The following is an 11798-nucleotide window of genomic DNA, read 5'->3' as shown; positions in this document are numbered from 1 at the left end:
GGGGGGAAAAAACTGATCTGGGGGTTGTACAAGATGCTGAAGGCTCCATTTTTGTTGGCTTGTTTCTAATAATTTTAGAACATTAATATTCTGAATTTTTGTCAAACTGCTGACAAAATTCTTCTATATTGTTAAGTATAGATGTTTCTGAAATAAGAGTAAAGTATAGGTGACTTGTTTTGGACAGTGGGAAAACTTTGTACTGTAACAATTTGAGAAATGAAGATGTCTAACCATAATCCCCTTGGCCATGTAGTCTTTTTATCTTCAGTGCTTTAGCAGTGACAAGCCAGAACTTAGAAATTTAAGTTCTGCATTAATAACATGAAAAATGTTACACAAAGTGGAAGGTTTGAAGTCCTTCTATCTGAAGGTTAAGATTCTTTGTCTTGTTCCTCCTGCACGTGTCCTGCAGCGGAAGGAGTGGGACAACCCGGACGCGTGCGGCCACCCCCCTCCAGAGAGACAGAGGACAGACTGAACCATGGCAAGCCCGGTAAGATCCTTTGGTCAGAAATTCAGGCTTGCAGTGCCTACATGGATTCCAGAAGCATACTTGGAATTCCTAGTAAATATAAAGCTGAATAGCTAGCTTGCTCTGAGTTGGGTGTTCTTTTAGTCCTACAAGTTCTTCTGGCAACGTGGTAATTGGTGGCTGTCCCCTGGACACTTAATCTTACCGACTGAAGCAGGTTGGGGGCATAACATAAGCTCTGGATTATTTGAGCATGAGTTCTTCTGAAGGACCTTGCACGTAACACTCTCTATGTAAAACACACGTAGAGGTGTTGTAGAGGAAGAACATTAAAGCCTGCGTAAGTAAAAGATGCTGCAAACGCCGTTCTTGTTTTTGGAAGCCCTTGTTCTTCAGGATCTTCAGCGAGGGAGGCAGCCTGTGTGAATACAGTTGTTGCTTCCTTCCCTTTTTGTGTAGTTGCCCCACTTGCTTTTTAAACATGGGATTTTTGGGGTTTTGGTGTGGTGTTTTTTTTTTTTTTTTTTGCAAGAGGTGCCTTTTAATGCCTCTTTCTTCCTGGCCTTGCATCTGGGTTTGAGTTTTCCCTCAGCCAAGCTAGTGCCTGTTCCTGGTCTGCTTTCTCCTTATGTTCCATTCATCGGCCTCCTGTTGTTGTTCCTGGCCTGGGAGAGTGACTCTTACACCTGGGTAGTGAGGAGAGACATCTCACAGAAGAGAAGAAGAATTCCTAGTTGAGGGGAGATAGGGACAGCTGAGATCCCTTCTAGACAAGAGTGACTTTCCTGCCTCTTCATCGCTCAGACTGTACTCCTGCAGGGATTTTATTTCCGAGTCCTGGAGCTCGAGCAGAACGCAGTCCAGTCCTGAACCTAAGTAACATTTAGGATTGGCCAACGTCGAAGGGCTGCCTGCTTTTTCCCTAAGTCCAAGAGGAAGCTGTCGATCCTTTAGCCAGCTTGACAAGTCAGGGGAATATGGCTGTTCATACAATCCTTTGGCTCTGTTATTTTTGCCAGGCGTTTTCCCCAGAGGCTGCTTTCCCTCATGGGAGGCGGAGGGAGAAATGGGACCCCAGGCTTCTTTCAAGGGCAAGGTGAATATGGGGAAATCACCTGTGGTGATGGGGAGTGGGAGGGAGGAATGTAAATGAGGCTAAATATTATAAAGGTGATTTTATTTTCTCCCAACAGGACTTGATGGCGAAAAAAAGAGAATGTCTCCAGGCCTACAGCTGGTGGAGAACGCCACAGAAGAAACGGAAGAAAAAGAACAAAATAAAACCAGGAAGAATAGTAGAATTTGTCCCTAGTAGTACAAATACAACCAGGTAAAGGCATTTTGAAAGACTAATCTCTGACCCTTTATCTACTTAAACTGATAGTGACCAGCAAATACCATCACTTCTTTTTAAAGTCCTGCAGTGGCATGTGTTGTGCCAATACAATAAGTAATTGCTTATGGATACGTATTGCTGATGGAATAATGAAGGCATTTTGTAGTTCACATCTCCTGTAATCACTGGGAAGTGATGGTGAAATAGCTGTAGTTCTTTTGAATCATGGCTGTCACTTGGGTTAATGGTTTTTCTTGGCATTTTAAAACCAACTTCTAAAAGTTGGGGTTTTTTTATACAGTGGTTCCTTGAGATGCCTTTTTTTTTTTTTGTGAAAGCAGTAGAATGGACCCAGAGAAATGTAGAATTTTGTGCTGGAGTGATGGCATTACAGTTCTGTACATTGCTCAGCAGAGTCTTGCAGTTAATACTCTTTCCAGGTTTTCTCTTTGTCCAATGATAACTGGCTGCTTGCAGGTTAGGTACCTTAATACTGCAATCAGCTCTTGTAGTCTCAAACTTGACAATTGTTCTCTTACCTTTTTAAAGACCAGACTATTCAATATTTGTTGGAGAGCTTACTCCAGAAGTGGATGATTTCCAGCTCTATGACTATTTCCTAAAGAGATACCCCTCATGTATTGACTGCAAAATAGCAACAGACCTGCTGGGATATTCCAGGTAACGCCCGTGAAAATCCGTAATGCTGTCAGTGTGTCTGCTTCTATAAGTGATACCTAAGAACTTGTGTTGGAACTGTTGCTGCACTTTCTTCAGAGGCAGGAAGAGAGATTAGTCTCTAGTGTTACTTTTTTAAAAAGTGTTTGCATTCCTAAAACCTTCCGATTAGTTTAAGCAGTTAATGTAATAAGCTTCAATTTAGCTGTCTGCATATCTGCATGGAAGAGGGGAGGTGGTGGGGGAAGAGAGAGCTGTGCCCTGATACCTGTGCTGCTGTGCTCACATACAGCAGTATCTCCACTTAGTCATCTGCAGGACCGAAGACAAAATTATGTACTTTTCACTTGTGGGAGGAAAATGTGAGGCCTGGCAAATCTTAGGGAGTTGAACTTATACTAGTAAATGAAGCCCAGCCAGGTAGCAAGTTGAGCAGGGATGAGTGAGTCTGCTGTTCAAACAGTGCTGCTTGTATTAGAGTTAATTCAAGAAATTTAAAGCAAGTATGAAAACAATGTTAGCACTGAACAGTGGTAGGAGTGGGTTAATACTAACTGATAAATTAGCTGCTGTAAATGCAGAAATGTAGAACCTGATTACGTGCACTGATAGCAGTTAAAATGTACTGTCTTGCTGGCTGTCTGCAAGTTGCATCTTAATACTGTTAAAGAACAAGCTTTTTGCTTCTGGCCCAAGTTTTTAGTCTGGTGAATGCATCTTTTGTGCATGTGCACATGCCAGACAGGTTGCCTAGGTAATAGAAGCTATAGTAGCTACTATTTTCTGGTTTTGTAGAAGACAGAAAAACTGAATTAATTAGCTTTGTAACTGTTATGCCTACTAGAATTTGTTTTTTCCCTTTTGAAAATTGTAGAGGGTATGCCTTTGTCAGATTTGGTGAGCAAGGTGATCAGATGAGGGCACTGCAAGACTGCCAGAATGCACCAGGTCTGGGGGGAAAACGAATCCGGCTGAGCATAGGAATTTCTAAAAGGTAACAAATGAGTTGTGCATTAATGCATTAATACAGTAATTCTCAATCAGATTCTTGTAGCTCTGCCTTTGCAAAGTCTTGCTGTAATGGCTGTACACATGGTGCAGTCTACAGAACTAAAAATACAGAAGCATTGTTTTGACTCCCTGAATTCATCAACATCTTTCAGGATTGCTGGGGGAATCCATCTTTTACATTTAGCCAGATTGTGTAACTTGGGCTTAGCTGCTGTTGCAATCAACCTTAATTCTTAAAGTAGCAAAGCTGAATGCATTCATAAATTTTCCAGGTTAGGGCCTGAAGAAGGTAGAGGGGACAACAAGTGGTTTTGTATGATAGAGAGCTGTTCTAGACTGTTACCTCTAGTTTAGGCAAGGTAGCACACTTCTGATTTTACTGTAGGCTGGCAGAGAAAGGAACTCTTTAAATGCAAAAATACAGAACATATGGGGGAAGAAGCCAAGAAGATGTTGCTGGAACAGTTTGGAATGTGTTTTTGCTTTTCCAGTGATTGGGGCAGCAGGCAATTTAGAATTGATTGGTTTTAATAGTTTTTTTTACTCTGCCAGCTCAGTTCTCTATTATTTAATGTGGTTCCAGCCTCTGAACAGTTAGAGAACTGATACCCGATTTGATAAACTTTGATCCAGGATGCAGACAAAAATGTAACCTTATAGAATATCAGTATATTCATGAGGTTAGCTTGTATGTTCAGTTCAATAGTAAAAATAAGTGTTATTTCTCTTTATCCTGGATAATTCTGTGAGTGTTGCCTCTAACCTTTAGAATGGAGATGCTCTTGCTCATAGAGCACTTCCCAGAATTGCTCTGACTAAATTATTTTGAAAACATGAAGAGTTTTCACAGAAGTGGGTTTCCTCACTTCTGCTATCCAGAAGCATGTCAGCAGTGTTTTCAGATTCTTTCCTACAGAGATGTATGTGGGAGACAAGTTAGAAGCAGAAGTCTCTGAGACATGTAGTCATTTATTTACTATAGTAGCAAGTCAGTAGAGTGTATATGTTGGAATGTATGTGTAAGTGTAATGTAGGTGGTCAAATACACATCACTAATCTGTATCTGTTTCTGAATGGCTGAGTGCCCTGTCCTCCTAGCATCAAAATATCCATCAGAATAGGCTGTCACTCAGTCACTTAAATTGGAAACTATTTCAGAGCTCCTTCAGTTTGTGTTCCTGAAGCAAGCCTGGATCTGACTTTTCTGTAATGAAGTGGAGGTGCAGAGAAAGTGGGTTCTGCAAACACAGGAGCTCTGCCTGCACATGATCAGTGAAGTTATGTCTAAGCAGAGATGATTTATTTTGGATGTGCAGCTGAGTTACCTGAATACATTTCATGCAGCATTCCTCTGTTTCAGTACAGACAACACTTGTGTGTCAGTTCTTGTCATTAGAGTGAAGTTGTCCCTGAGAACATCTACTTGTGAGAGGGAAAATAGTGAAAACTAATCAGCTGGCCCTCTGGTCTCAAGAACCAATGAGTTCTGTCATTTTCCCACTTCACCCTCTTGTTCCTGGGAATAATATAATTTAATATTAACCAAACCAAAGACAGAAGGACTGATTAAGACTGAATGATTCTTCAAAGCAGCTGTGCTTGATAAACATTTCTGGTCTTAATTTATTTTTTGTCTTAATTTATTTTTTATCAGCAGCTTGCTTATATAGATACTAAAAATACTCCACTAGTACAGATAAATGTCATGGATTTACTTAACCCTTGAAAAAAATGACTTGGTATTGGCAAAGGTGAGAGCATTTGCTTCTGTATAAACATCAGATCGTGTGCTGTGACTTAAGACTGTTGCTTAGGCAACTATTCAGAAAAGCTTCTTTTTAAACTTCTAAATGTGTGAATCTGGCAAACGGTTTAACTTCAGAACTGGGTTTATGGTTTGTTGTTCTCAAACTCTAAGTGTATAAAACTTGTCCTGTTTCAGACTGAAAGCAGAATTCCAGCGGTACCAGTCGTACAACTATAATGATTATTACCAGGATTATCAGAACTACTACTCCTCACAGTGGAGTTATGATCCTTATGCTGACTACAACTACAGCTCCTATACTCCCTATGATAACATGCAAGCTGTTGGAGACTGCTCTTTAGGAGATGCTGTGATGGCTCCAGCTGTTTTTGAGGTAAAGATGCTATATGCTTGCTTTAAAGAAAAAAAAATCCAGTAGTAAATTGTACACACTGTTCAAGCCAGATCAAAAAAGGCCTAAAACTGAAATCATGCTTTTTGCTTAGTGTGGAGGTTGGAATAGCAGGCTTTACTCAGGTATCTTTAAGTGCTTCAGTACATCTGTAGAATTGGTGATCTGTACCCCATTATTTGTTCATGGATGCCAAATAACAGTTCTGACGACATAATTGTCTTCCTCCTACTGTTTTCCCTATGGACTTTGCTTTAAGCAAATTAAAGAATTACTGTAAGATGGTCTTATCTTAGATCAGCCAATTTATCAATTACAACTTCTAGAAGTCCCTTCCAACCTGAACTATACTATGGTGTGTTTTTTTTTTAAAAAAAAACAAAACAAAACAACAACCAACCAAAACAAACAAACTAAAAAAACACTGAACCAAAACCCCAAAACTAAACTGTCCCCACCACCCCTCTACCAAAAAGCCAGCCCAAAATTTGCCCCAGAACAACCCTTCCCAATAAACTCAGCCACCCTTCTTGTGTATTTTTGTAGTTGTGGGAGGAGGGAATGGTTGGAAGTAGAAAATTATTCTGGATTTGTGATAATCCATTCTGGAAACTATGATTAAATGTCTGAAATTTTCTTTTTTTTTTTTTTTTTAGGAAACTTCAGTTATGACTGAAATCAATGAAGACCTAATAACTGAAGGTAATGGTGATTCTGTCACTGCATTTCCAGCCATACTTGTGCCCTTGAACAATATATGCCCGTGATTATTGTTGAAGAATATCTTGGGAATTCAGCTGGTGTAGTGGGATCCTCTGTGGGTTGTAGCTCAGCTAGGATTATGAAGCTGATAGTGCAGACTATGTCAAGTAGAATGGGACACTGCCAACAACACTTCACAATAGGTTTCTTGTAACTTTGCTTTTATTCTCCTTCCAAAATGGTCTAATAAAGAATGTCATATGTGTGTTGATTTTGCTAAGCATATTCTATGTTAAACTCATTAATGGGCAAAAGTTTTGTTACTTTCAAAAAAACTTACTGTTGTGGCTCCTAAAGGGAGGATTGAACTTACATTTAAAGATCTGGTACAAAACTTGTTTGGCCTGGAAGGTTCCTTGCATAGAGACGTCTTGTGTTAGTGTTTAGAGACTTCATCCTGCCTAACAGATTGGAGTAGAAATGAAATTGATTTTGGGAGATAATCCTTAAATCTGCACTTTGATTTGAAATGCCAATATAGTCCTAGCATTCTAATACACAAATTCCAGAAGAAGCTGGACTTGTCAGGTTTGTGAAAGTTCTACGTGAATAAACATCTTAACCATGGTTATTAAATCTACTACTAAATTTAGCTAAACCACTTTTTATTAGGTGTTTATTTCAGGTTTGTATGCGTGCCTGCCAAAATCTGACACTTGTACTGACCAGGCTTTTATTTTCAGACCCACAGCTTTACTTCGATATTGAAGAAATGAACAGACAATTTATGGAGAAAAGTGAAGAACTCTATGATTCCCTCATGAATTGTCACTGGCAACCTCTGGATTCGGTCACTTCTGAGATCCCCCCTGCTATTTAAGTGTCTTATATAGCATGACCGTTATGACCAAGGTGCTAAAATTACATTTCTTCTACATTACTCTAGATCATAAGTTTTAAAGCACAATGATAGGTTGGGTTTTTTTTTTGCTATGCTTTTGACAGTTTCTGTAATCTTTTTTTTTTGTTCATCACTTGGAGCATCTTGAAATCGTGTAAATATTCTAGAAATGTAAAGAGTTCAATGGGGTCTAAAGATAGACTTGCCTGTAAATAAAATTTTGTTTCTGCAAACCTGCCAGCAAGGGATTTTACTTACATATGTGAAGCACATTCTCTTCTGGCTTGTGGAATTTAGCTGGAGGCAGCAGGGGTGTCACACCTGGCTTTGGTATGGGTGTGAGGACAGTAACAAAAACGAGCCCTTGCACACCTCCAAGTTACATAGGGAATCTTTTACAAGCTCTTAACGTGCTTGCCTGGATTATGTGTGTATTTGGGAGACACTGCTAGGGTTTGCTGTAGGAACTTAGGTGTACTCTTTCTCCTGCAGCCTGCTGGCTCTGGCTGCTGATCTGCTAGTTAGAATTGCGCCCTCGGTACGGTGGTGTAATGTACACAAGGGCAAGCACCCAGATGCCATAGCTGCAAACATTCCAAAGACTTAAGGGTGATCCCTACCAACAGTTTTACTCCTGCCTTTCTTGTTGCTTGTCTTCTCAAGTGACACATCACAGCAAAGAAACTGGTGTAACATACTTACTCTTAAACCTAAAAATCCTTCAAGAAAATGACTTGGTTTAAAGGAGGAAAATAACCCAGTGGCAATAAAGAATGATCCTAGTAACAACCCTCCAAACTATCCTAAACTTCTCTTTAATGTCAATCTTCATGCTTGGTTTTATAGTGATAAGGTTACAAAAGTTCAGTGGGGTGATAGTCTTTTAGTGCTTGATTCAAAGAAGAACAGGGGAGATAGCAATGAGGAAAGTTCAGCTTCAAGCTAGCAACTTCTGAGTGGCTTCCCTTAAAATGTTCTCATCTTGAAGGGTATAAAGTGTTTTCCAGTCTTAGGGGCTACTTAAGCCCCTGTGTATGCAGAAGTACTTAATACTTAATGTACATAATTATAAAATAGGGCTGGAAACAGAAACTCTTCCAAGAAAAATGCTAGCAGAAACTACCATGACTAATGGCTGTGGAAGCTACAAAAGCCAGTGAAGCCCTATCCCTTGGAAATATTCTAGGTCAGGTTGGGGTTCTAGTTGCAGATGTCCCTGCTCATTGCAGGGGAGGTGGACCAGAGGACCTTTAAAGGTCCCTTCAGACCTAAAACATGCTATGAGTCTAAGATACTCCATATTGCCATGTGTATTTTGAGGGCAATCGAATCTATAGTTGCTATGATGGCACATGGGAACAAAGGTCTCTGGCTTTTTTATGACAATGTAATTAAAGAGGTGGTCGTAACCTACATGCTGTTTTTTAAATTTAAAAGAAATACTATATATTGCAGAGTGATGACCTGGTAGTGGCAGGTCATTTCTCTCCCTCTTTTCAGTTTCATTTCAGTCCTGCTCATGAATTGCAGATGCTCTAAAACAGAAAAGGCTTTTGCAGGGTGACTGGAAGTTCATTCTTCCTGGATCTTGTGCAGATGTGCATGTAGGATGAGACAGAAAGAAAAAAAACAAACCATCAAACCCCATGCCTAGGCAGGCATCACACTTGTATTAACTGTTGCCCTGCAGGTAGATGGGAACTTGGGTAGCCCTTGTGTGAATTGATGAGTCTTTGGAGGGTGATGGTAGGGAGAATATTAACAAGAATGTAGCAGGGAGTGGAGTGAATGAAGCAAAGAGAATCTGGACTGGTGTGCACCTATAGAACTAAGTTGCAGCAAGTAATTTTTGGGAACTTTTTATGGTGTTGCCAGTTAAATGTGATGCTAAGGATGTGTGTTGGCTCAGCAGAATTACTACAGAGTATCTAGATTGGGTTTTGATCTTTGGGAGGTTGACCTGTGTGAACTATGTCACGGGGGGCCTGCTTAGCTGTGTGGTTTCACCTAGTCTGACACTGTATCCCCACTGTCCACCAACCTCAAAAAAGTCAGTCTGTAGCCACCCCACTTGCACAGATTCTACCTGTTACTAAGGTCTCTGCACTAGAGACTTTCTCCAGACACGTCCATGCCTTCTGTTCTGGACTGTGAAGTACCCCCAGAGAGAAATACTGTGCATGGAGTGCAGTGGAAGAGGTTGTTTGGGTTATCAGTTCTCCAGACCTGAGAAATATTGGGGATTTATTGTCTTCCAGTCAACATACAAGAAAGATAAGGTGAGGAAGTGAGTCTGTTGGTTGCAGCCCATGTGATACTATTCTAAAATAGCTCTCTGACCTCTTTTCTCTGTCTCCTGAGCCTCACTGGCCTATTCTCCTTCCCAGTTAGGGCTGGACGCATGGGATCAAGATGGTGCACGTTGTGCTGGGAAGGCACACCAAATGCAGAGCTGCTTCTGCATCAGCCTGTTACCCACGAATCCCAAATCCAGGAAAAAATCCATTGTGTCAGAATGAAATGCATTGCTGGGACTTTTTAACTGAGTCAACGTGGAGCTGCAGCCCAGCTGCCCATGGTTAGGTAGCTTACACAGAGACCTGAGTGCATGGTGTGGGTGCTGGCTGCTGGGTCTACAAAGACCTGGCTGCAGTGGGAGAATTCAAAAGAAAACAGTTTACAAGCAGCTTTCTCACCACCATGCTATTTTACTTCTTCCACTTGTTTTGTCTTTTTTAACCAGCTGAAATGTGGTTTTAGGTTGTTTTTTTTTTTTTTTTAGGAATATCTAGTATTAGTTTTATATACTCTTCATTGCACCTCCTTGCAAGATAGTGCCTTCACTCAAAACCCCCTAAGCCCTTCAGGAAGAGTAGTGGTTTTGTTTTCTGTCACTTCCCTGAACAGAAAGGCTTTAGTACAACGGATGGTTTGAGGGGCTTCTAATCCTACAGGCAGTGAACAGGGAGAAAGAAACAGGCCAAGAAGGGTAAAGAGTATTTAAAAATGGTGCAAAAAGGTTAAATGGTACTTAAGCCATGAATGTTTCTTTTGCAGGGATGCTCTTGGACCAACAGCTTCTTTCTAGCGCTACCTCAAAGTAACTTGCAGATAAAACTCACAGGGAAGATTGATCAAATGGTGATGATCCCTATCATTCTGCTGGAGATATATATATATATATTTGCCTTTTGTTTTGTCTCATTTTTAATAACATTTATTTAACTTCAGTGACTCATGTCAGTAGACATTGTTTTGACTACATCGACAAGTATTTCTGAGTCATGAGTGTCATTAACGGCATGTCACCATATGGAAATTGTTCTAAATAAGTGAAATGGAAGTAAAATAAGTCAATAAAGCAGCACTTGAATTTACAGAGCAAACATAGTGTAGCTGCCTTTGACACGTATCTGGAAAACTGTGTTCACAGGTTACCTTAGTACACTTTGCACATGTCAGAAAGAGGGAATTTGTTATAAATTTGGCCAGCTCTTCTTGTCCTGCCCAGGAGTGATTTTAGTGCAGGTACTGTGTCAGAAGTCAGCGTTACTGCTGATGAACATCTGTTACCAAGGGGCACAGTTCTGATCCCTTCCTAAGTGTTCCTATAATGGAACCACATCATAATGCCCTTCCTTTCCCTCATCTGGAGTTCAGCACAATAATTGTTTCCTGGACAAAAAGTTACAAATCCCGCTGCATGTAAGACTGGAGTTTATATATGGTTTAAGGGTAGGAGGAGGCTGTGGGGTCTGTGAGGAGAGATATCTGCAAAGTAATTCCACTCTGCTGGTGTTTTGGAAACAGTTCTCTCCTCCCAGTAACCAGAAGATCAGGAGGAGAGCTGAAAAGGTAGTGATGAGGTTAAAATAAGGCAGTATGAAGCAATAATGGAGCAGTACAAAACTCCCCAGTGACATTCCTTCTAAAAGCAGCTCCTCTGCTCTTGCTGCCACTTCCCATTCCATCAGGCCTTCAGCATCGCCCTGGCTGGCCCGAGTTCCACAAGCCCTCAGTTCTGACGGCCTGTCTTTGGGGGTGTGCTCTGACAAACGATTTCACCTCCTGTGGAAGGGGCGTGCGTTACATCACAGCTCTCACTGTTAAGTACCTTTGTCTTACCTCAAAAAGCCAGCAACCTTCTGGTTTTTATTTTAAGGGTAAATATTTTAATCGATTCAGCATAGGGAAGGGGTCTGTGGTTTCCCACTCTGCTCCAGCATTCCCAGGGCAGATGGACGTTTTAAATAAGACCTTGATAAAAGATCTAAGTAAGATCTAAGTAAAGCAGAGATCTTTTTCTTTCGTAGAATCAAATGATTTTTCACAATTTTAAAATGCGTGGTACAAGCGTACTCTTCCTCTTTTGCGGAAAAGCAAAGCTCTGTTGAAGCCTCTCCTCGGCTTGTTCCCGATCTGCCCCAGACAACGGCGACAGACCCGCGGAACCCCCTCTCGGGACCGCCTCCCGCTCCCTCCCCGGGCCCCTTTTGGAGCTTTCCCACCGCCTCCTCCTCCCGGCAGCGCCGAGGG

General features: G+C 41.1%; 1 protein-coding gene across 1 annotated transcript; it reads left to right on the top strand.

The window, feature by feature from the left end:
• The first annotated feature begins 1505 nt into the window (after positions 1-1505).
• Positions 1506-7495, top strand: LOC103781542 (tRNA selenocysteine 1-associated protein 1-like). The gene is made up of 7 exons (XM_008949266.1): positions 1506-1571; positions 1669-1805; positions 2361-2492; positions 3364-3483; positions 5443-5641; positions 6316-6361; positions 7105-7495. Exons 1-7 carry the CDS (start codon positions 1542-1544, stop codon positions 7239-7241), a joined length of 801 nt encoding a protein of 266 aa, XP_008947514.1. The 5' UTR covers positions 1506-1541; the 3' UTR covers positions 7242-7495.
• The last annotated feature ends 4303 nt before the right edge of the window (positions 7496-11798 follow it).

The sequence above is a fragment of the Merops nubicus genome, unplaced genomic scaffold, assembly GCF_000691845.1.
Source record: "Merops nubicus isolate BGI_N331 unplaced genomic scaffold, ASM69184v1 scaffold42811, whole genome shotgun sequence".
In the NCBI taxonomy this organism is placed as follows: domain Eukaryota; kingdom Metazoa; phylum Chordata; class Aves; order Coraciiformes; family Meropidae; genus Merops; species Merops nubicus.
This window is presented reverse-complemented; position numbering and strand designations above follow the sequence as displayed.